Here is a 22021-nt window from a genome sequence, read left to right as displayed (position 1 = left end):
TTGGAGGAATATATTAAAGACAGGTTTTTCTCTCCAGACAGTGATTTCTGACACCTCTGGTTGAGCCATTTGGTTTCAAATATTATATAGAACCATGGTTCTCAAAAATGTGGTCCCCAAATCGGCAGCCTCAGCATCACCTGGGAATTTGCTAGATGCAGATTCTTGAGCTCCACTCCTGACCTGTTGAATCGGAAACTGTGGAGATGGGCCCAGCAGTCTACGCTTTAACAAGATCACTAGGTGATTCTGTTATCAGTTTGAAAACCACTGATATCAAAGCAAAAACCTGTGGATGATTAAAGGGCAGAAAGAAACTAGTATTTACTGAGTACTTACTATAATCCAAAGGCTTTGTATACCTAATATCTTTTAATCTCATTTTTTAAGTGTGGTAAAACCATCACCGCTATCTACCTCTAAAACTTTTTTCATTACCCCAAGCAGAAACTCTTTTTCTCCCCAAGCAGAAACTTTTAACCATTAAATAATAACTCCCCATTCCCCACTACCTGTAACCCCAGGTAACCTCTAATACCCTTTCTGTCTATGAATTAGCCTGTTTCATATAAGTGGAATTGTACAATATTTGTCCTTTTGTATCAGGCTTATTTCACTCAGCATAGTGTTTTCACAGTTCATCCATGTTGCAGCATGTGTCAGAACTTCCTTCCTTTTCATGGCTGAGTAATATTTCATTGTATGGATGTACCATATTCATCTGTTGATGCTGTTGCTGGACGAGGATTGTTCCCATCTTTTTGGCTATTGTGAATAATGCTGCAATGAATGTTGACATATAGTATCTGTTTGAGTCCCTGTTTTCAGTTCTTTTGTGTTATCTCATTTTTTAAATAACAAAGCTAAGGCTTGGACCGAGCAAAGTGGCCAAGGCTAGGAAATGGAAGAGCCAGGCCAGTCTGATGCCATGGCTCCTCCCACCAAACCCCACTGTCTGAGAGGATGGGGGCCCATCTCCCACCTTTGTTTTACTCACTACGTAGTGTGTGTGTGTGTGTGTGTGTGTGTGTATTTTCCTGATCATTCTTTTCTTTCTTCCTAGAAGGGTACTAGTTCCACCAGTGTTTCCAGGAAAACCCCGCCAGAAATAAGCCGAATTAACCAGTTGCTGACAGAAAAATGGATGGCAATGGCAAGAGGAAGTGCAGAGCATGAAGTAAGTGACTGAGAGGTGGCTCTGTCTGACAAAGTAGAAACTGGGAATTTCCTGGCAGTCCTGGCAGTCCTGCGCTTTCACTGCTGGGGGCCCAGGTTCGATCCCTGTTTGGGGAACTAAGACCCTGCAAGCTGCGTGGCACAGCCAAAAAAAAAAGGAGAAACCACTTTTATTTGGTTCTGAAGCCTTGGTCATTTTATCCTAGACATAAGAGAGAGGATTTGGCTTTGTCATGAAGGCATTTGCATTTTAACCATGATTCTCTTCTACCATCTCTTAGTTTGAAGAAGTCATTGTATTCATTCATTCATCATTTCTTTAACAGAGGTATACTGAGGATGTACAATATGCCAGGCACTTTGATAGGTGAGGAAGATGCAGGAGTGAATCAAAAATGCTTTCTGTGCCACAAAGCCTTCCCCAGGGCAGACTGTTTTTACAGCTTCATAGTTTATTCTCTGGAGCTCCAGAAGTTTCTGTTTTCAGAAGGATGAATTTTATTTAATTCTAGATGACTTGATCAAATCAACTATGAAGGGTTTTGGTGAGATTTAGCAGTCACATGCACAAAGTATACCCAGAATCTGGAAGACTCTTAAGAGAGCAGTTATTTTCATTAACAATGATTCCACGTCATCAGTTACATACAGTATTCGGTAAGATAAAAGGGACATGCTTGTAATATGTTGTGACTTAACCTTGTCTTATTATGTTTGCAGGGAAATTAGAGTGATATTTTCATCTCCTGCTTGTCTGACTGCAAGTTTTTAAAGAAAAGGTAACATTTACATGAGACTTAACTTTATTTAAAACACTGGGGGATATTTAAAATGAAATGTTTCGACTCAGTCATTTTAATACGTGAATTTTGTTATCTATGAACAAAAAAAATCCAACATTGAAAACTCCATAGGCTGTTACAGAATTCTCCCACTTTTGTAAAGTAATTTCCTATTGGACCACTGCAAGTTGTAATTTCTAATTTACATTGTTCACTGCCTCTGCCCGGCTCTCCTCTGCTGTCTGATTGGCAGGAATGGTGTTTTTTTCAGAATCTTTGTATCTAGGAGCGATCAGTTCATTCTAACATTGCTTTTGTACTTAGAGGCCAGGGCTGTGCTCTGAAGCTCTTATTTTGAGATCAGTAAGGAAAACAGATTCTATTTATTTTATCTTTAACTAGTCTTACTACCACAGAGGAGAATCTAACTTCTCTCCTACTTGGTTTGACACTTGGTCTGTTTCAGTAGCTTAAACAATTCCTCTCTTAAATTGCTCAACGTTTGGTCTTCTGTTTCTTCCCCTCCCTCTTTGCCCTCCAATACTGTACCTGGGAACTACTGAAAGATAAAGTGAGACATATTAAAAATTGTAAGTTTATTTGAGCGAACATCAATTTGCATCACGCAGCACCAATTCAGAATTGCCTAAGAGTGCTCCAGCGAGAGGAGCTCAGGGAGAGACATACAGAGAAGGTACAGAAACAAAGAAAGGAAATTATTTGATTGGCTATAACTTAAAGCCTAGTGAACTTTTTGTGATTGGTTGCCCTTAGCTTTTTTTTTTTTTTAAAGAAGATGTTGGGGGTAGGAGTTTTTATTAATTAGTTAATTTAGTTTTGCTGTATTGGGTCTTCGTTTCTGTGCGAGGGCTTTCTCTAGTTGTGGCAAGCGGGAGCCACTCTTCATCGCAGTGCGTGGGCCTCTCACTATCGCGGCCTCTCTTGTTGCGGAGCACAGGCTCCAGACGCGCAGGCTCAGCAGTTGTGGCTCACGGTCCTAGTTGCTCCGCAGCATGTGGGATCTTCCCAGACCAGGGATCGAACCCGTGTCCCCTGCATTGGCAGGCGGACTCTCAACCACTGCGCCACCAGGGAAGCCCTGCCCTTAGCTTTTGATTCATAACTTTGAGGCATTTACAGGCTTAGATTTTGGTTTGCTTTTATAGGCCACCATGGCACTAGAGGCACTGCAGTGTAATGGCCTCCTTGTTTAATTACTTTAGCAGTAACAAGGGAGGGGAGGGGGAATATCAGCATAAAGGGGCCCTTAGGCTGCCCTCTGTCTACTCTGGAGGCCGGTGCCCTGGAGGTCTGTCCACACCTGGTGTCACTCATCCCCGTCCTCCTTCGCTAGGTCAGGTCCTGTCCCTCCCTTGTTGACTTGGCCTCAGAAGATAGCTGTACACATCCGCCGCTAGGCGGTACTCACTATTCGCTTAACCCCTGTTGCAGGTACTTCTTGCATCTAAGTAACCTGCCCTCCTCCCCCCCTCCCCGCCCCTCCGCCATTGTCCCTTTGGTTCTTAACCCAGCTGCATTCCCAGCCATTCCTCAGGGAGACTGGAGGAACTGTTGGGTCCAACAGCTTCACCTGGGAACCAGAGAAGCCCAGGGAAGATAAGTGTCATGCCTGCCCACCGCAGCTCACGAGGCAGTTATCATTCTAGAGTCCCCAGAGGCATCCCTATTCATCTCTACATATCCCAGCCAAAGGCAGGAGATGAGAAATCAAGACACTGCTTCCCTCTGCCGGCTTTCTCTCCCATTTGCCTTCCTCCTCTTGCCATCCTTCTAGCCTAGAAAGGAGGGGACTCTACCATGTAATGTATCCTGTTTCTTCCCCACTGTAGCCTCAAGCTAATTCTCATTACCTAGAGGAGAATCTTTTCTACACTAAGAATATTATCTTTCTAAAGTGTCTCCATGTCCCCTTCCCAGGAGTGATAAACCTCAAGGTTTGATCTTAAGACGCCAAAGGCTGCAAAGGAGAATTTATTTTACAGGGAAATTTACAGTCCTCTGTTTTGGTACTTGCATAAATGTTTTAGGCCTAGTATTACAATTGATTGGTTAATCTAGCAAGCATGGAATATTTAATAGTACATTATAAACACAAATCATCCTACAGAGTGCAGGCTCCTCAAATATTACCAACACAACCCAGGGAAATGCCACACCTAGACTAAGAAAGCCTTGGTGGTATTTCTGAGGAGAATGGCCAGGTCTGAATTTTTTTAAATCAACAGTTTGGATTAAGGCAGGTCTTTCAGTGTGGGAGGGGAGGATTTCGGACTTTATCAGGATTGAGGAAAGATACTACAATCCGGAAAGGTTGGAAACAGCAAGGCAAGGATTTTGAGACAAGAGATGTGAAGAATTTTTGGGCGTAAACTGTTGATTGCAGTAAACTGTTGATTGTTGGTAGAGTTAATGGGTCTTTTCAGGAAGTTCCTAAAATGAACAGTCAAGCCATTTGCTTGGGCAAGGGTGTCTTGGAATAGTAAAGTCATGCTAATGAAACAGTGGAATCCCAAAATAATGTAAATATAGATGGTAACATAGGTGGGGTTAGGGAGTTTCAGTTCTCAGTGCGCAGGCTGAGTGTGAGGGTAAATGGTTTCAGCACTCAGACGCAGCATGTAAACTTTTGCTATTGTTGCAGCCCAAACTTTAGACAATAAATTGTTACCTATTCTCTCTTAGGAGAACATAGATTTTATAACTTTTTTGTGTGCCAAGTAAATTGATTATTTTGAAAGAATGCAAGCTTTAAGAAAAAAGATAATATATGATATGTAGTAAAATAAAATTATACATAATGATATATGAAGTTAGAAATATTCCTTTACATCTGTTTATGTGTTTTTTTGCATTTCTTGCATCCAAAGAGAATCTGGACAAACTATTTCCATTAATGTGGACTTAGAAATGGCGAGAAGTTAACAAAAAAAGAATGGATTTCTTCTTTGGTAATAACCAATATTCACTTGAGAAATAGATCAATAGAATTTCTTTACAGGAACCAATATGACTACAGTTTACTTTTGTTAGGAGTTGAGTGAGATGAAAGTGTGATAGCGGAGGGGCTGGTGTTTATTATGAGGTTACTATATGCCAGACACTGTATTAGGCGCTGGCATTTATTTTCTTACTGCATACTTAAATGTATAGTATATACAGTATTTTTATTTTCAATATGAGAAAAACAATGCTTGAGAGGTATAACTTCTGAAAGGAGTACTAGTTTGGGATTCATATGTTTTGGGACCTACCGATTAAGAATAGACAGATTAACAGAAAAGAAAAGTTCTACTCATGAAGAGCAGCTAGGGATGAGGGTTTATATGCCAACTTTAGGGAAGGGGGAGAAATAGATGAAACAATTTCCATTGGGAGACAGATGGGCATTTAGGGGGACACATGGAAGATAGGACAGCTTGTGATAATGTTTGTTTCTGCAATTTCTCATCCAAGTGCAAGCATGGGATCTTTTTCCTGGCAGTGAAGCTCACTTGCCTGCCCACCCAGGAGAGGATTTATAGCTGTTTCACTCTTGAAGCAGAATAAAAGCTGGATGCATTCTCTTTAAGAACAGGAACAAGGCAAGGATGCCCACTCTCACTACTTTTATTCAATATCATTTTGGAAGTCCCAGCAACAGCAATCAGAGAAGAAAAAGAAATAAAAAGAATCCAAACTGGAAAGGAAGAAGTAAAACTGTCACTGTTCTTACATGACATGATGCTATACATAGAAAATCCTAAAGATGCCACCAAAAAACTATTAGAGCTCATCAATGAATTCAGTAAAGTTGCAGATACAAAATTAATATACAGTAATCTGTTGCATTTTTATACACTAACAATGAACTATCAGAAAGAGAAATTAAGGGAACAATCCCATTTACATCAAAAAGAATAAAAAGCTAGGAATAAACCTACCTAAGGAAGCAAAATACCTGTACTCTGAAAACTGTAAGACGTTGATGAAAGAAATCAAAGATGTCACAAACAGATGGAAAGATACACTGTGTTCTTGGATTGGAAGAATCAATATTGTTAAAATGACCATACTAACCAAGGCAATCTACAGATTCAATGCAACCCTTATCAAAATACCAATGGCATTTTTCACAGAACTAAAACAAGTAATTTTAAAATTTGAATGGAAACACAAAAGACCCCTAATAGCCCAAACAATCTTGAGAAAGAAGAACAGAGCTGGAGGAATCATGCTCCCTGACTTCAGACTATTCTACAAAGCTACAGTAATCAAACCAGTATGGTACTGGCACAGAAACAGACACATAGATCAATGGAACCAAACAGAGAGCTCAGAAATAAACTCACACACTTATGGTCAGTTAATCTATGACAAAGGAGGCAAGAGTATACAGTGGAGAAAAGACAGTCTCTTCAATAAGTGGTGCTGGGAAAACTGGACAGCTACATGTAAAAGAATGAAATTAGAACACTCCCTAACACCATACACAAAAATAAACTCAAAGTGGATTAAAGACCTAAATGTAAGGCCAGACACTATAAAACTCTTAGAGGAAAACATAGGAAGAACACTCTTTGACATAAATCACAGCAAGATATTTTTTGACCCACCTCCTAGAGTAATGAGAATAAAAACAAAAATAAATAAATGGGACCTAATTAAACTTAGAAGCTTTTGCACAGCAAAGGAAACCATAAACAAGTAGAAAAGACAACCCTCAGAATGGGAGAAAATATTTGCAAACAAAACAACTGACAAAGGATTAATCTCCAGAATATACAAACAGCTCATGCAGCTCAATATCAAAAAAAAACCAAACAACCCAATCAAAAAATGGGCGGAAGACCTAAATAGACATTTCTCCAAGCAAGACATACAGATGGCTGACAAACACATGAAAAGCTGCTCAACGTCACTAATTATTAGAGAAATGCAAATCAAAACTACTATGAAGTATCATCTCACACCAGTCAGAATGACCGTCATCAAAAAAATCTACAAACAGTAAATGCTGGAGAGGCTGTGGAGAAAAGGGAACCCTCTTGCACTGTTGGTGGGAATGTAAATTGACACAGCCACTATGGAGAACAGTATGGAGATTCCTTAAAAAACTAAAAATAGAACTACCATATGACCCAGCGGTCCCACTACTGGACATATATCCAGAGAAAACCAGAATTCAAAAAGACACATGCACCCCAGTGTTCATTGCAGCAATGAGTTGTCCCCTCACACCTGTCAGGATGGCTATCATCAAAAAGAACACAAATAACAAATGTTGGTGAGGATGTGGAGAAAAGAGAACCCTCCTTCTGGGATAATGGGTATCCCAGAAGGAGAAGAGAAGGAGAAGGGAGCACAGAGCTTATTTAAAAAATTAATAGCTGAGCACTTCCCAAAGCTGGGAAAGGAACTGGATATACAAGTGCGTGAAGCTAATAGAACACCTTATTATCTCAATGCAAAAAGCCTTCTCCAAGGCACATTATATTAAAACTGTCAAAAGTCAGTGATAAAGAATTTTAAAGACAGCCGGGGAACAAAAGACAGCAACCTACAAAGATAGCCCCAGTAAACTATCAGCAGGTTTCTCAGCAGAAACTCTACAGACTAGGAGAGAGTGGAATGACATACTCAAAATATTGAAAGATAAAACCTGTCACCCAGTGTGGAGGAAACTGAACCCTTGCACACTGTTGATGGGAATGTAAATTGGTGTAGCACTGTGGTAAATAGTATGGAGGTTTCTCAAAAAACTAAAAATAGAACTGCCCTATGCCCCAGAAACTCCACTCCTGTGTATATAGTTGAATTTGAAAAGATACATGCATTCCATCAACTTTTAATGAATAATTTCATCCATTGCATTGTTAAAGTTTGAAAAATGGTGATATTTCTGATCTTATCATTCCTTCCAAAATTATTAACTGGAATTCTATAAAGAACTTTCCCTTGTCAATCAGGGCAATTTGATTACCCTGAAAAATATCAGTCATATATGAAGGTAGAATGATGCTTAATCTTTTTCCTTTAATAATTAAATATTGCCATATTACTGTACGTAGTGGTCGTACCAACTTATGTTGCCACCAGCAACGTATGAATAGCCTCTTTCACACACTCTCACCGATGCAGTGTTACCAAGCTTTGTGATCTTTTCCAGATGTGATGGCTTAATCACGACATTTCAGTCTTAATTTTAATTGTTTCTTATTATTACATAATGCCTGAATCCTATACTCTTCTTATTTATTTATGGCCGCGTCAGGTCTTAGTTGCGGCGTGCGGGCTCTTCGTTGCAGTGCATGGGCTTCTGTCTAGTTGTGGCGTGTGGGCTTCTCTCAAATTGTGGCATGCAGGCTGCAGAGCAGGTGGGCTCTGTAGTTGTGGCGTGGGTTCCAGAGTGCATGGGCTCTGTAGTTGTGGCACGTGGGCTCTCTAGTTGTGGTGCATGGGCTCAGTAGTTGCAACACGCAGGCTTAGATGCCACGCGGCATGTGGGAATCCCAGTTCCCCAAAGAGGGCTCGAACCCACGTCCCCAGCATTGGAAGGTGGCTTCTTAACCACTGGATCACCGAGGAAGTCCCTGAATCCTCATACTCTTTGGTTAATATTCATTGTTCTTCTACTATGAGGAATACAGAAATTATCTAGTAAACTGTTCTTTCCCACTCCCTTCATTCTCCTCCTCAATCCAGTTTTAGTTACTACTCTGTTCTTAGTGTTAGTCTTTCGATTTTCATATTTGCTTTAGAGTCTTGGAGCTTGATTTGTAAGCCACAGTGATACCTTTTCTTCCCGGATACTGCCTGTGAGTCCTTCAGTGAGTTTATTCTGCTTTCCACTTACCCTCCCTTCTGCTTCTTCTCTCGTAGTTGTATTGTTCCCACACAACATTTACATGCTGTTTTGGGTCTCTTATCGCCATCAGCCTGAGCTTTTAGTTATGTATCTATAATCCTCATCCCAGCCCCTACCCCCAGACATTATGCTGAAGATTTCCCAAACATTTTCTTGACTGCTGAGCCTTGTTTTCTAGGCCATTCCTCAGGAAAGGTTTGTACCTGTTTATCTATGATATTTGTACTTTAAAGACTCACATGGTGAGACATGGAGAGGTCTGGGACATCACTTGCATCAAATGAGCCATTTCAGTTATCAAACATTTCCTTTATATACCCTATTAATTATATAGCTTACATGACATTTTCCAGTGAGCCATGCCCCATAAATCTATAAATTCCGTGTTTCTTTATAATAAGCAACCTAGATGGCCAAGGTACATCCTGCTAAAAGCATTCTGTAGATAAGGACTCTCCCTTTAGTTGAGGTTATTAGTGTCTGTCATCAGCATGTTTACAAGGAGATCTGACTCAATCATCTCCTCTTTTGTTTCCCAGCTACCCCTTTAAAAAATTTTCCTAACATCCCTGGTAATGAGAGAAAATAGATTGTCTTTCCTTGCGAAGCCTAACTGCCCCGTAAGTGTCCTTTAAACAAGTCCTTCCCTACATGGTACTTTCTTCTATAGCAGCGCTCTATCTAACCTATCTACTGTGTTAATGAGGGTTGAGTGGACAGTGGACCCAGGCAGGTTGCATATTATGAAGCATTAGGGAAGATTTGAGGACAAGAAAACCCTAGTTGTGGGCTTCCCTGGTGGCGCAGTGGTTGGGAGTCCGCCTGCCGATGCAGGGGACACGGGTTCGTGCCCCGGTCTGGAAAGATCCCACATGCCGCGGAGCGGCTGGGCCCGTGAGCCATGGCCGCTGAGCCTGCGCGTCCGGAGCCTGTGCTCCGCAGCGGGAGAGGCCACAGCAGTTGAGAGGCCCACGTACCGCAAAAAAAAAAAAAAAAAAAAAAAGAAAACCCTAGTTGTAGTTGTCAAGGGTGAAGTTAGAAAGCATACACCAGAATCCTGTCTTCCAAGGGAGAGATGATGGATGTAGTCAAAATTGTAAGCTCCGAACTGTATTACCAATTCAAATGCATAAATGTAGAGAGGGGAAACCAGTACATGGAGAATGGGGGTAGAGGAACTGGAAAATAAGTTAAGCTGCAAGTTTCCAGTCCAGTTCTTGGCTAGGTGACAGAAGGGGGGGCCTACAACAGGCCACATACACCTCTCCCTGCTCTAGTCAGTGGAGGGCTTTGCCGGACACCCCCTGTCACTCAGAGCCACAGAACACATTGCTTGGCAATCAGAATCGCGACGCATCCCAGAGCTGCAGACTCCTGGACCAAAGGAGAGAAGACCCACCACCAGGAAGGACCAGAAATGGCACTTTTCCCTTTCCCTGCAAACCTGGAATTTCTTTACAACAAACATCTGAAGGAACAACCAGAAGAATCTAGGAGCATCATATATCAAATTCCCAGTCCTTAGTGGTGGCAGAGATCTGGGACAGGGCTTTCCCAAGCCTAGAGCCACAGGCACACTTGTCTCAGATGCTTGGAGAGGGCTTATATGGGCACCCGCACTCAGCCTGGAAACCTGGGATAGCACAGCTGTTATCCACCTGTCTTGCTGTCACTATTGCAGGACAGGCCCCAAGAGGGTTGCATTGGTTTATAAATCCTAAATACTCCTTTACTGTCCTTGGGATAAAGCAGAAGCCCTAGAGGACTGTTGAGGTCAAAGCAAGGATAGCAAGTCCAACACCTGATTTCTAATCCAAGGGAGTTCATCAGAATGAAGATTATGGGACTAAATTGGTAAGGAAATGTTGAGAATTCAGAAAAGCTACATGGAAGTACTGTATTGGGTGGCCAAGAAGAATGCTAGCTACAAACTGAGGCCACCAGTGACATCTTTTTAGGGAGTTCCCATGCAAATTCAGGAGATGGATCACAGGTATTAGAAGTAGAGGAGGAGTGGGTTTTCTCTTGGAAAGCCTTTTCTTTTTTTTTTTTTTTGTGGTACGCGGGCCTCTCACTGTTGTGGCCTCTCCCGTTGTGGAGCACAGGCTCCGGACGCGCAGGCTCAGCGGCCATGGCTCACGGGCCCAGCCGCTCCGCGGCACGTGGGATCTTCCCGGACCGGGGCACGAACCCGTGTCCCCTGCATCGACAGGCGGACTCAACCACTGCGCCACCAGGGAAGCCCGGAAAGCCTTTTCTCTAGTTTTCTTCCTACATCTGACATGTCTGAGCTCCTCCACTGCCCTTATATTTTTGAAGATTATGGTGGCAAGACTGCGAAGTGGATGACACTGGATGAATGCTTCAGCATCTTTAATACCACTGTTGCCTGTAAGGATTATGTTTCCTATAATAAGTGATCTGAGACTATTTAGCTGTACATCCATGGTGAGTAATCTCCTATATACAGTTCCCAGATGCCACAGATCCTGCCATCTCTTTATCTCCCATAATATAGATATGATTTTCTTTTCCTTAAATAATTATGAGTGTATATAGCAATGGTAGGCATAAATGTGTGCTATATAAAATATGTTTATTTGAAATATTAAACAATTCCTAGTATTCCTATGAGGATTCCTAAAATATTTCTTTTTCTAGGAATCAGAAGGGAAAGAGTGCATGGATTTTGGGCAAATAATTCTGCAAGGAAAGGATGAATCCCCTCCATTTACACTTAGAGTCAGACAGAGTCACCTAGTTGAAGATGCTCTGCATCAGTTAAGCCAAGCTGAAGTCACTGACCTCTGGAAAATATTAGTGGTACAGTAAAAAGCCTCACTGGATATTTTTACCAATGTGGGAGGGAAACATTTATATAATGTAGCACAGGAAGAGCCTGTGTTTGCAACTATAGTTATCAGCCTAATGGTTTCCAGGATTCCTTGCTAACCCTTCAGAGAAAAGCTATGGGGTGTTTAATTGAACACTGGGGTTATGAGTTAACTATTAGTTACCTATGGCTACAGAAATGCTGCTTAATAAACCATCCCAAAGCACAGTGACTTAAAATAATAATCTTATAGATCTGCAATTCAGCTGAGGATCTGCTAATCTAAGTTGAACTCATCTGGGTGGCTTTGCGGGTTTTGTCTATACTTATGTACATGTTTGCGAGTTAGCTAGGGATTGGCTGGCTAGGCTAGGCCTGGCTGGGGCAGTTTGGCCCCGGGCCCTGGTTCCTACGTTTTCCATCTTCTTCCTGGGACCCGCAAACATGTTCTCACATCATTGTCAGAGGTACAAGACAGGAAGCCCAGTCACACGACAAACATGGCTTTAGTCAAAGCAAGTCACATGGCTGAACTCAAGTCAAGGGCTGGCAAAATATACTCAGCCTCTTTAATGAGGGGAACTGCAAAGTCACACGCAAAAGACCTGGGTCAAGGAGGGGTGAAGAATTGGGGCTGTGAATGCAATCAGCAAGCAGCAGGTGCAACAGATACTTATCCTCCATTTTGGCTCTAGTTTCAGTCGTAGACTTTCCAGTATATTGGTTCCAATTCTTGGCATCCTTCACTTCACCCTTTGTGAGCACCTGTAGGGTTTTCACTGGGTGGTACCTCAGATCGTTTGCCCACAGAATAATGACTAACTTTGTAGGTGAGGGCTGGCATCTGTCCAGAAGGGAGTGACTTTTCCTGATATCAACCACGAGGGGAAGAGTTAAGTTCTCAGAGAAGTCAGAACCTGAGGGTGGGCCTCAGAGAGGAGAGGTCTGCTTCCCAGCATAGGACTCTAATGGAAAACATAGAAACTATTTTATAAGCCAGACTCTCTAGTTGTTGTCTCCCTCTGTACCTGTTTTCCTTCAAATCTTGATTATGAGGAAATGAATAGAAAATGATTCTGCCTACAGGAGATGACAAAGAGGTAAGAAGGCAAAGTTCAAGACAAATCCAATCAAATATTGACTCTGAACAAGGCAAGGTTGTCAAGGCCCTTTATGAGCAGGTCCTGACCGTGGCAAAGGCAGACTTGCTAGTGTAAATGAGCAGAAATAGGAAAATCAGAGGCAAGCTTAATTTATTATTGGGATATCTGGATGGAATGTGAGGCAGACCCTTGGAGATGATGGACAGTGGCCCAGGAGTTGGCTGATCAAAGTGCCAGTAAGTAAGATCTTCTAGGCAAACAGAAGAGAAAGAGAACTCCTAGTGAAGCTTGCTGATACTTGTATCAAAAAGATAAAAAGAAACAGACAGAAAGGGAAGGATAGAAGGAGTAGTTAGAGAGTTAGTAGGAAACCCAGAATAGTACTCAACTACAAAGCCCAGAGGTAGACTTTAGAAAAGAGGGACCTGGTCTTAATGATGCCCACAAGAGCATTCTGGGCAGTCAGCTCTGAAGGTTCTTACAAAGGTGTCATACCCAGGATGATGGGGAGGGCTGTTTATCTGAAGTCCTAATGAGGGGAGAGGCAGGAGAAGCCAAATAATTGTTGACTGGAGCCCAAGTTTTAAAGCCTGAATAATGAGAGGAAGATAAACGAGAGAAGAATTGAGGAACTTAGTGGCCCAGGGGTTTGAAGCACATCAAAATTTGGTTCAGGGGCTTCCCTGGTGGCGCAGTGGTTGAGAGCCCGCCTGCCGATGCAGGGGACACGGGTTCATGCCCCAGTCCGGGAGCATCCCACATGCCGCGGAGAGGCTGGGCTCGTGAGCCGTGGCTGCTGAGGCTGCGCTCCGCAACGGGAGAGGCCACAGCGGTGAGAGGCCCGCGTACCGCAAAAAACAAAACAACAACAACAAAAAAAACAAAAAATCAAAAAAACAAAAATTTGGTTCAAGACACTGGTCAACATAATTGGAGAATGCTGAGCCTTGCTAGAATCCCGCTTCACTTGGTTCACGTAGCCGTGGAAGGGACCCACGCACTCACTATACAGTAATCTGACAGTAAATAGGTTCATGGCATCCACTGCTCAGAAGCAGATTGAGGGAGAACAGAGTACAGTTAGGTCAGGAGAGCAGATTCTGGGAATCCTGCTACTAGCAGGTTTAAACTTTTCCGTCAAGGTCAAGACATTGTATTTTAAATCTAGACCTGGGACTGTGTTCTCGTTCCTCAGGTTGAATTTATTAAAGAAATTCGTTCTGTGGGAGAAGGGGTGAAGTCCGAGTTCTTGACTATATATTTGAAGATATGACCAAGAAAGAATATGGGATGTTCATATATCCTGAAGAGGGTTCCTATGTGCGGTTTCCCGTCAATGTAAGTTTTTAATTTGTTTTCTTATGGTTTTTCAGAACAGAAAAACTATACCATATACTGTAACACGAACACAATATGTACTAATGTGAAATTAGGTCATGTAAAGCCTTGCTACTCAAAACATGCTGCACAGCGCAGAAGCTCCAGCGTTACCTGGAGCTATTAGAAAAGCAGAATCTCAGGCCCAGATCAGACCATGTATTTTTTTTTTTTTTTTTTTTTTCGGTACGCGGGCCTCTCACTGTTGTGGCCTCTCCCGTTGCGGAGCACAGGCTCCGGACGCGCAGGCTCAGTGGCCATGGCTCACGGGCCCAGCCGCTCTGTGGCATGTGGGATCCTCCCGGACCAGGGCACGAACCTGTGTCCCCTGCATCGGCAGGCGGGCTCTCAACCACTGCGCCACCAGGGAATCCCCATCAACTTTATTTTTTAAGGTTTGAAAAATACTTGTTTTAAGTTAAAAGGCAAACTATATCCTGTGAGGAAAATACTGGCAACGCATATGACAGACAAAGGATTAACATCTCTGATGCATAAACATAGATATAGATATAGATATGGCTATGTGTGTGTGTATATATAATAATAAAATGAAAATATGCTCAACCTTACTAGCAATCAAGAAAATGCAAATGCAAATGAGATATTTTTCTGCTTACAGATTGACAACTGTTAAAAGTTTCTTATAAAATGTAGAGCCGGCAGCGGATGGGGGGGAAGTATTCTCTTCTCATGTACTGTTAGTGGAAGAATAAACTGGCTAGATTTACACCACGTGCTCTGACAGTGTAGAGCAGGGTTTCTCAACCTTGGCCATACTGACATTTTGGGCTGGATACTTCTTTGTTTTGGAGCACTGACCTGGACATTGTAGGAATGTTTAGCAGCCTATGGGGTTGCTACCCACTAGATACCAGTAGCAAAACTCCCTTCAGTCGTAACAACCAAAAATGTCTCCAGATTTTGCCAAATGTCCCCTGGGGGACAAAACCACCCCTGGTTGAGAATCACTGGTCTAGAGGAAGGGACTCCTTTTTATAATTTCCACCCAGACGCAGCAGTGTCTGTGTTAGCAGTGGGTCTATACCAGTCAAACCGTAAATAGAGGTTAATTCCAAGAAGAGGGAGTGGGTAGGTGGAGGAGAAGAAATTTACATGCTATTTTATACATTTCTACATTATCCACAACTTTTTCCATTGAACATTTATTTCTTTTGAAATTTTACAAGAATAATAAATATAATGTTTTAAACCAAATAAGTTCTAAATGATGAAGCTGATGACATTAAAGAAGTACTTGGCATACGTTTTTCTGTGAGTACTAATGAAAGCCAGATTATAGTTTGGATTTAATGTTTTGTTTTGTTTTCTTTTCTTTTTGCGGTACGCCGGCCTCTCACTGTTGTGGCCTCTCCCGTCGCGGAGCACAGGCTCCGGACGCGCAGGCTCAGCGGCCATGGCTCACGGTCCCAGCCACTCCGCGGCATGTGGGATCTTCCCGGACCGAGGCACGAACCCGTGTCCCCCGCATCGGCAGGCGGACTCTCAACCACTGCGCCACCAGGGAAGCCCATAGATTTAATGTTTTTTAAAAATATTTTTATTATAGTGTCTTAAATATGGGATGTGTCTTTTGAAGGGTGTTTTACTTCTGTAAAACTGTAGGACTTTTCCCCCGCATGCTCCTCATTTGATACGTTATGTCTATATACTCTCAAATAAAGTGAAAAGACAGCAATTATTTAATCAATGTGAACAATATAAAAAACTAAATGGAATGATGTATGCTTAAAGCAATATACAGCATATACTAGGGTATGTCTCTATTTATAGATATATATTTAGAAGACCGAACTACATAAGTAATTAACTAACACCTAGTTCTTTAAAATTGTATAGGAAAGAATGTACTAGCATGTTTTTGGTGGAAATACCTCAAGCACACCTGCCATCAGGAAACTCATCACGTGGTGGATGACAACCTTTGCAGAAATAATTTTCACATAGTGATGTATTGTGAGAGGGGAGAGAGAGAGGAAGAGAGGACCAACCCTGAGAAAGTCACACTCATTTTAAATTCTGATGAGTGATGGAAGTTGCCAGGTGAAGAGGAAGCCCCGCCTGCTGTGGCCTAACCGTAGGAGAAACGGTGAGGCCAGTGAACTGAGGGTCAGCGCGACCGGAGGTTCCAACAGAAGTGGGAAGAGGCTCCTGAGTCAGGCAAGGGTCACATCATGGAGGCCTTTTTGGTCCTGCAACAGAGGTTTGAAATTTACCATAAAGGCAATGAGAAGCCTTTGAAAGATTTTAAGCAGAATGACACATTCAGATTAGTGTTTTTAAAATATTGTCCTGTCTGCAGCTGGGGAAATGGGAGCAAAACAAAGCCTGCATCCTTTTGCCATATTCTTGAAGTTTCCTTCTTCTAGCTGACCAGGTGTTTTCACACCCCTGTGTCATACAAGGTTGTGTGCAATGCAGACGTAATTTACTTTTCTTTCTCAATAGAAATGGTAAAAAGGGCAAAGTACAGAATAGTTTAGTCACTGGTAAAGTATATTGTTGGCCTTGTTTTTTTTTGCTTCCCTCAAGGAAAGAGTATGTTTCTAAGTGTGTTGATTACATTTGCAACACCTGTGTCATGGCAGTTTATAAGGAATTTCACAGAGGATTCCCTAAAGTCTTTGACAAAGAGATACTTAAACATTTCCAGCCTGAAGAACTAATGACAGCAATAGCTGGAAATACTAATTATGACTGGAAACAATTTGAAAAGGTAGGTGATAACTAAAGTGCCTCCAATTCTTCCAAACAAGAATTCCCCCTAAAAACCATTTTTCTCCTTTTTTTTTTCAAGAATTCAACGTATGGTCCAGGATACTGTAAATCACATCCTACGATACTGATGTTTTGGAATGCTTTCCATAAATTAACTTTGGATGAAAAGAGAAAATTCCTCTGTAAGTATTGCAGTAATAGATGGATCTATAATTATATATCTTTTAAAATATCTTATTTGAGATAAAGTCATTATTAATGGTGTGTCACAAATGTTAATGGCAAAGGAAGGGTTAGAATCCAGGTTTCCTGCCTTCTAGACCACTGTTCTCTCTCTTACATAAACCTGTTCCCATTTAAAAAAAAATGATAGTAATAAAGATATTGCTATTTTACTACCTTGTCTGCACTGACTCTAATACCACCTCCAATTACAGTTTGTGTCCTCTTTCTTCACTCTGGTTGGCTCCTGACTGAGCCTTTTATCTCACATTCCTACCTTTATTTAATTACCTAAAGTCCTATGGAATTAGGACAATGTCAACTGTCTCAAATGCTATTTTAGAAGTAATAATAATAATAGCAATGACCACTGATGGTGATAATAATAATAACAGCCTTTCTATCGTGTGCCTCCTCCACACCAGGCATTGTACTGATCACTTTATATGGATTACACCCCTTTATCCTAATAGCGACCTCATGAAGCAGGCACTTTTATTTTTCCCCATTTCAGATACAAGGAAAAAAAGGCTTGAGGCATTTAGTGTCTTGTCTATGTTCAAACAGCTGGTGAGTGTCAGAATGAGAATTTGAACCCAGCAGGCTAATTCAAAGCCCAGGCTCAGGAGCACTAAGCTCCATGTGGTATAAGTACTTCTCTTGGTGGGAACCCTAAGGTTTCCACAGGACAGACTTAATGCCTTATTCTCTTACCTTTTCATCCCATTTCTCAGTTTTTCCTGAGATACGCATCTTTCTTCTTGCTATTTTTGTTGCTACTGAGGATGTTTGAGGACAACTTTCCCATAAACCTAACCTACTTCTCCACAAGCCCAAACTACCTTTCCAATCTTCTCTCTTAATGGGAAACTTTTGCTTCAGTCCAGTGGTTCTTTCTTTAAAAATTTATTTTATTTATTTATTTTTGGCTGTGTTGGGTCTTCGTTGCTGCACGTGGGCTTTCTCTAGTTGTGGTGAGCGGGGGCTACTCTTCGTTGCAGTGCACGGGCTTCTCATTGCGGTGGCGTCTCTTGTTGTGGAGCACAGACTCTAGGCGCGTGGGCTTCAGTAGTTGTGGCACACGGGCTCAGTAGTTGTGGCTTGTGGGCTCTAGAGCGCAGGATCAGTAGTTGTGGTGCACAGGCTTAGTTGTTCCGTGGCATGTGGGATCTTCCCGGACCAGGGCTTGAACCTGTGTCCTCTGCATTGGCAGGTGGATTCTTAACCACTGCGCTACCAGGGAAGCCCAGTCCAGTGGTTCTGTTGGCTGTACGTTCAGTGAGTTCACTTACATTTTCCTACCCCTGGCTTTTTCTTGGGCTTTTTCCCCTGCCTAGAATGGTCAGCCAGCTCATCTCCTTGAGAACTGACTAGCCAGCTGTGACCTCTGAAGCTTCCCTGTCACACCAGCCCGGTGCCTCTCTCCCTGCCTTGAGTTAGCTCCTCATACTTCCTAGGTGAGCTAAACTAAACTTCCTTGTATCTTGCTGTTATATTTTCAGGTATATAATTTCCCCTCAACTAGATCATGAACTCACTAGATCAAGGACCAAGACCAAATGTCATGATTTTTTTTCACTCCACATGGTCCCATGTAGTTCTCTTTGCACAAGGGGACCCAATACATATTTGTTGAGTGAAGTGACTGATTTCTTCCTTTTCATTTTAAGTTTTGCTCTTCCTATGAACTCTCTTAACCAAAGTTTATTTCTTTTTAGTTTTTCTTACAAGAAATGAAAGGCTGCATGTAAAAGGCATACGGAAAGTGGGAATCCTATTTCACTGTCCTGAAACTTTCAGTGAAAGAGATTTCTCAAGATCACTGACGTGTCATAATATTCTGGACCTCCCTAAATATTCTACAATGGAAAGAATGGAGGACGCACTTCAAGTAGCCATCAACAGCAACAAAGGATTTATGTCACCCACGGCCACAGAGTGATAGCGACCTTCGAGAGGCTCAGATTTCAGGTTCTCTCACCCTTCGATCCTTCTGTTCTTCTTAGTACAAAGTGTTGATGGATTGTAGTTAGAATAAGTTGACAAATGCTGGGATAAACAATAACATGATGAGTCAAGGATAACATTTTTAATGAATCAACATTTCCTGATCCTTAAACTTGCTATGAGAATGCTTGCTTTTTACTGAATTATTTCCTGAACAATAATTATCATTTAAAAATATACTAAATGTTAAAAGCTAACAGATATTTTTAAAAAATTGTACATCTAGGGGTCTTCCCTGGTGGCGCAGTGGTTGAGAGTCCGCCTGCCGATGCAGGGGACGCGGGTTCGTGCCCTGGTCCAGGAGGATCCCACATGCTGTGGAGCGGCTGGGCCCGTGAGCCATGGCCACTGAGCCTGCACATCCAGAGCCTGTGCTCCGCAGTGGGAGAGGCCACAACAGTGAGAGGCCCGTGTTAAAAAAAAAAAAAAAATTGTACATCTAATAAACACTGTCTGCAAATATGAAAGACATGCTGAAGTTCAAAAAAATAAAACTATAAACTAATTCAACATGTTTTTGAGGCACATAGATATATATTTTTATATTCTGGAATGTCTCCAGAGTTTTGATTTTAGCCAAACAATCTATCTGAAAAGCCTAAATGTTAAAGGATTTATTAATTTAATGAATAATGACTTATGCTCATTGCTGTGTTCCAAGAAGCATTCTAAATGCAGATATCATTATTTTGGTTAAAGACTAAGCCCAACAAGGAACTCCCATTTAATTACAGTTGGAAAAAAATGAAGAACATGAAATATGTTTTCAGCATCATGGTATAGAATGAATTAAAGGAGAGATATAAGTATGGTGGAAATGAATTTTGTGGGCCATTTCTATCTCATATTAAATTTTAAACTGTAAGCTATTCTATAAATGCCTATTGTCATCCCAAACCATACACAGAAGCCTTGTGTCAGTGGTACTTTGGGAAAGGAAACTATGGGGTGAAGTTCATACTGGGGTGCTGATGTGGAAAGAGGGCAGGCATCTGAGGATAGACAGAACAGACATAGAGAATTCATCAAGGACGCTAGAATGTAAGGTGGTTAGTAGAAACATAAGCCCCCAGCAAATCCTCGTAGTTATTTTGGATATATCTGGTTTCTAATAAATGGAATGAAGGCCCAGATGTATTCTATTTGATTTTAAGGGAAAAGGTAACTTCTAAATCTTAGGGATCCTTAGGCACCTGACTCTTGGGTTGTGTTTTTCAGGCCCTTCAACTCCAACATTACTTTTTCTGTGCAAATGGGTGAACTGTACTAAACATTTTAAGAAGAGATAGTACCAGTTCTTTATATACTCTTTCAGAAAATAAAGGTAGAGAGAACACTTCCCAATTAATTCTCTGTTGCCAGCATTACCCTAATACCAAAACCAGATAAAGACATTACAGGAAAAGAAAACTACATGTATCTCTCATATGAACAGATACAAAAATCTTCTACAAAGTTTTAACATGTCAAACACCCAATAAAATATAAAAAGGATACTACCTTGTGACCAACTGGGATTTAATCCAGAAATGCATTTGAAAATCCATTGTATTTCACTATAATAGAAAAAAAAATCACATAATTACCTCAATAGAGGTATAATAAAACTGACAAAATTCAACAGCCACTCATGCAGGATGGATACTCGTGGAAAACTAGGAACTTCCTCAACCTGATTACTTCATACTTAATGGTGAAAGACCAAATGCTTTCCTACTAAAATTGGGAACAAGGCCAAGATGTCTGTCATCACTTCTGTTCAACATTGTACTAGATGTACTAGTCCACACAATAAGGCAAACTAAAAAAAAGAAAGGGCATAATGATTAGAAAGGAAACAGTAAAGCTATCTTATTTACAAATTACATGGGTATCCGTAGGATATTCAAAGGGATCCATACAAAAAAACTACTAGAACTATTAAGTAAATATAGAAAGGTGTCAGGGTTCAAGGTCAATATATAAAAATTAATTGCATTTATATATACTCATAACAATCATACAATGAATTTTTTTAAAGTACCATTTGCAATATCATCAAAAAATAAGAAATACTTATGGATAAATTTAACAAAATATGCTTGACTGTTCCCTGAAAACTTGAAAACATTGCTGAATGAGATTAAAGAAGCTTTAAATTAATGGAGAGAGACATGCTCATGGACAGAAGAATCAATATTATCAGCATGTCAGTTCTTCTGAAACTGATCTAATTTAGTGCAATTTCAAAATCCTTGCAGTCTGTTTTGTAGAAATTGATAAACTGATCTTAAAATGTATATGGAAATGCAAAGGACCTAAAATAGCCAAAACAACATTGAAGAAGAACCATGGTGGAACAGTTGAGTGAACTGATTTTGAGACTTAATTAGAATCTACAGTAATCAAGGCAGTGTGGTACTGGAGTAAAAATAGACATACAGGACTTCCCTGGTGGTGCAGTGGTTAAGAATCCATCTGCCAATGCAGAGTACATGGGTTCAAGCCCTGGTCTGGGAAGATCCCACATGCCACGGAGCAACTAAACCCGTGCGCCACAACTACTGAGCCTGCGCTCTAGAGCCCGCAAACCACAACTACTGAAGCCCGCACACCTAGAGCCCATGTTCCTCAATAAGAGAAGCCACCGCAATGAGAAGCCCGCGCACCACAACAAAGAGTAGCCCCCGCTCGCCTCAACTAGAGAAAGGCCGCACGCAGCAACAAAGACCCAACACCATCAAAAATAAATAAATAAATAAATTTATTTTTTTTTAAAATGGACATACAAATAATGGAACACAATAAAATGTCCCAAAGTAAATCGAATCACATATAGCCAACAGTTTTGACAAAGACGCCAAGGCAATTCAGTGAGTAAAGGCAAACTGGAACAGTTGGAAATCCATAAGAAAAAAAAATGAACCTGTTCCCTTAC

The 22021-nt window shown here is 41.3% G+C and overlaps 1 protein-coding gene and 1 long non-coding RNA gene across 2 annotated transcripts; both read left to right on the top strand.

Moving 5' to 3' along the window:
* Nucleotides 1-1084: 1084 nt before the first annotated feature.
* On the top strand, nt 1085-11641 carry LOC309798908. The gene is made up of 3 exons (XR_014293251.1): nt 1085-1177; nt 1897-1955; nt 11143-11641. It is a non-coding gene; the product is annotated as an uncharacterized lncRNA (long non-coding RNA).
* Nucleotides 11642-12735: 1094 nt separating this feature from the next.
* LOC309798906 (putative E3 ubiquitin-protein ligase HERC6) lies at nt 12736-20445 on the top strand. The gene is made up of 6 exons (XM_082611646.1): nt 12736-12756; nt 13955-14097; nt 15528-16360; nt 16690-16873; nt 16955-17057; nt 18816-20445. The coding sequence occupies exons 3-6, from the start codon at nt 16332-16334 to the stop codon at nt 19037-19039; spliced, it is 540 nt and encodes a 179-aa protein (XP_082467772.1). The 5' UTR covers nt 12736-12756; nt 13955-14097; nt 15528-16331; the 3' UTR covers nt 19040-20445.
* Nucleotides 20446-22021: the final 1576 nt, after the last annotated feature.

Source organism: Mesoplodon mirus (genome assembly GCF_964341445.2).
Source record: "Mesoplodon mirus genome assembly, chromosome: 2".
Lineage (NCBI taxonomy): Eukaryota > Metazoa > Chordata > Mammalia > Artiodactyla > Ziphiidae > Mesoplodon > Mesoplodon mirus.
The sequence above is the reverse complement of the archived record's forward strand: the minus strand, read 5'-3'. Positions and strand labels throughout refer to the sequence as shown.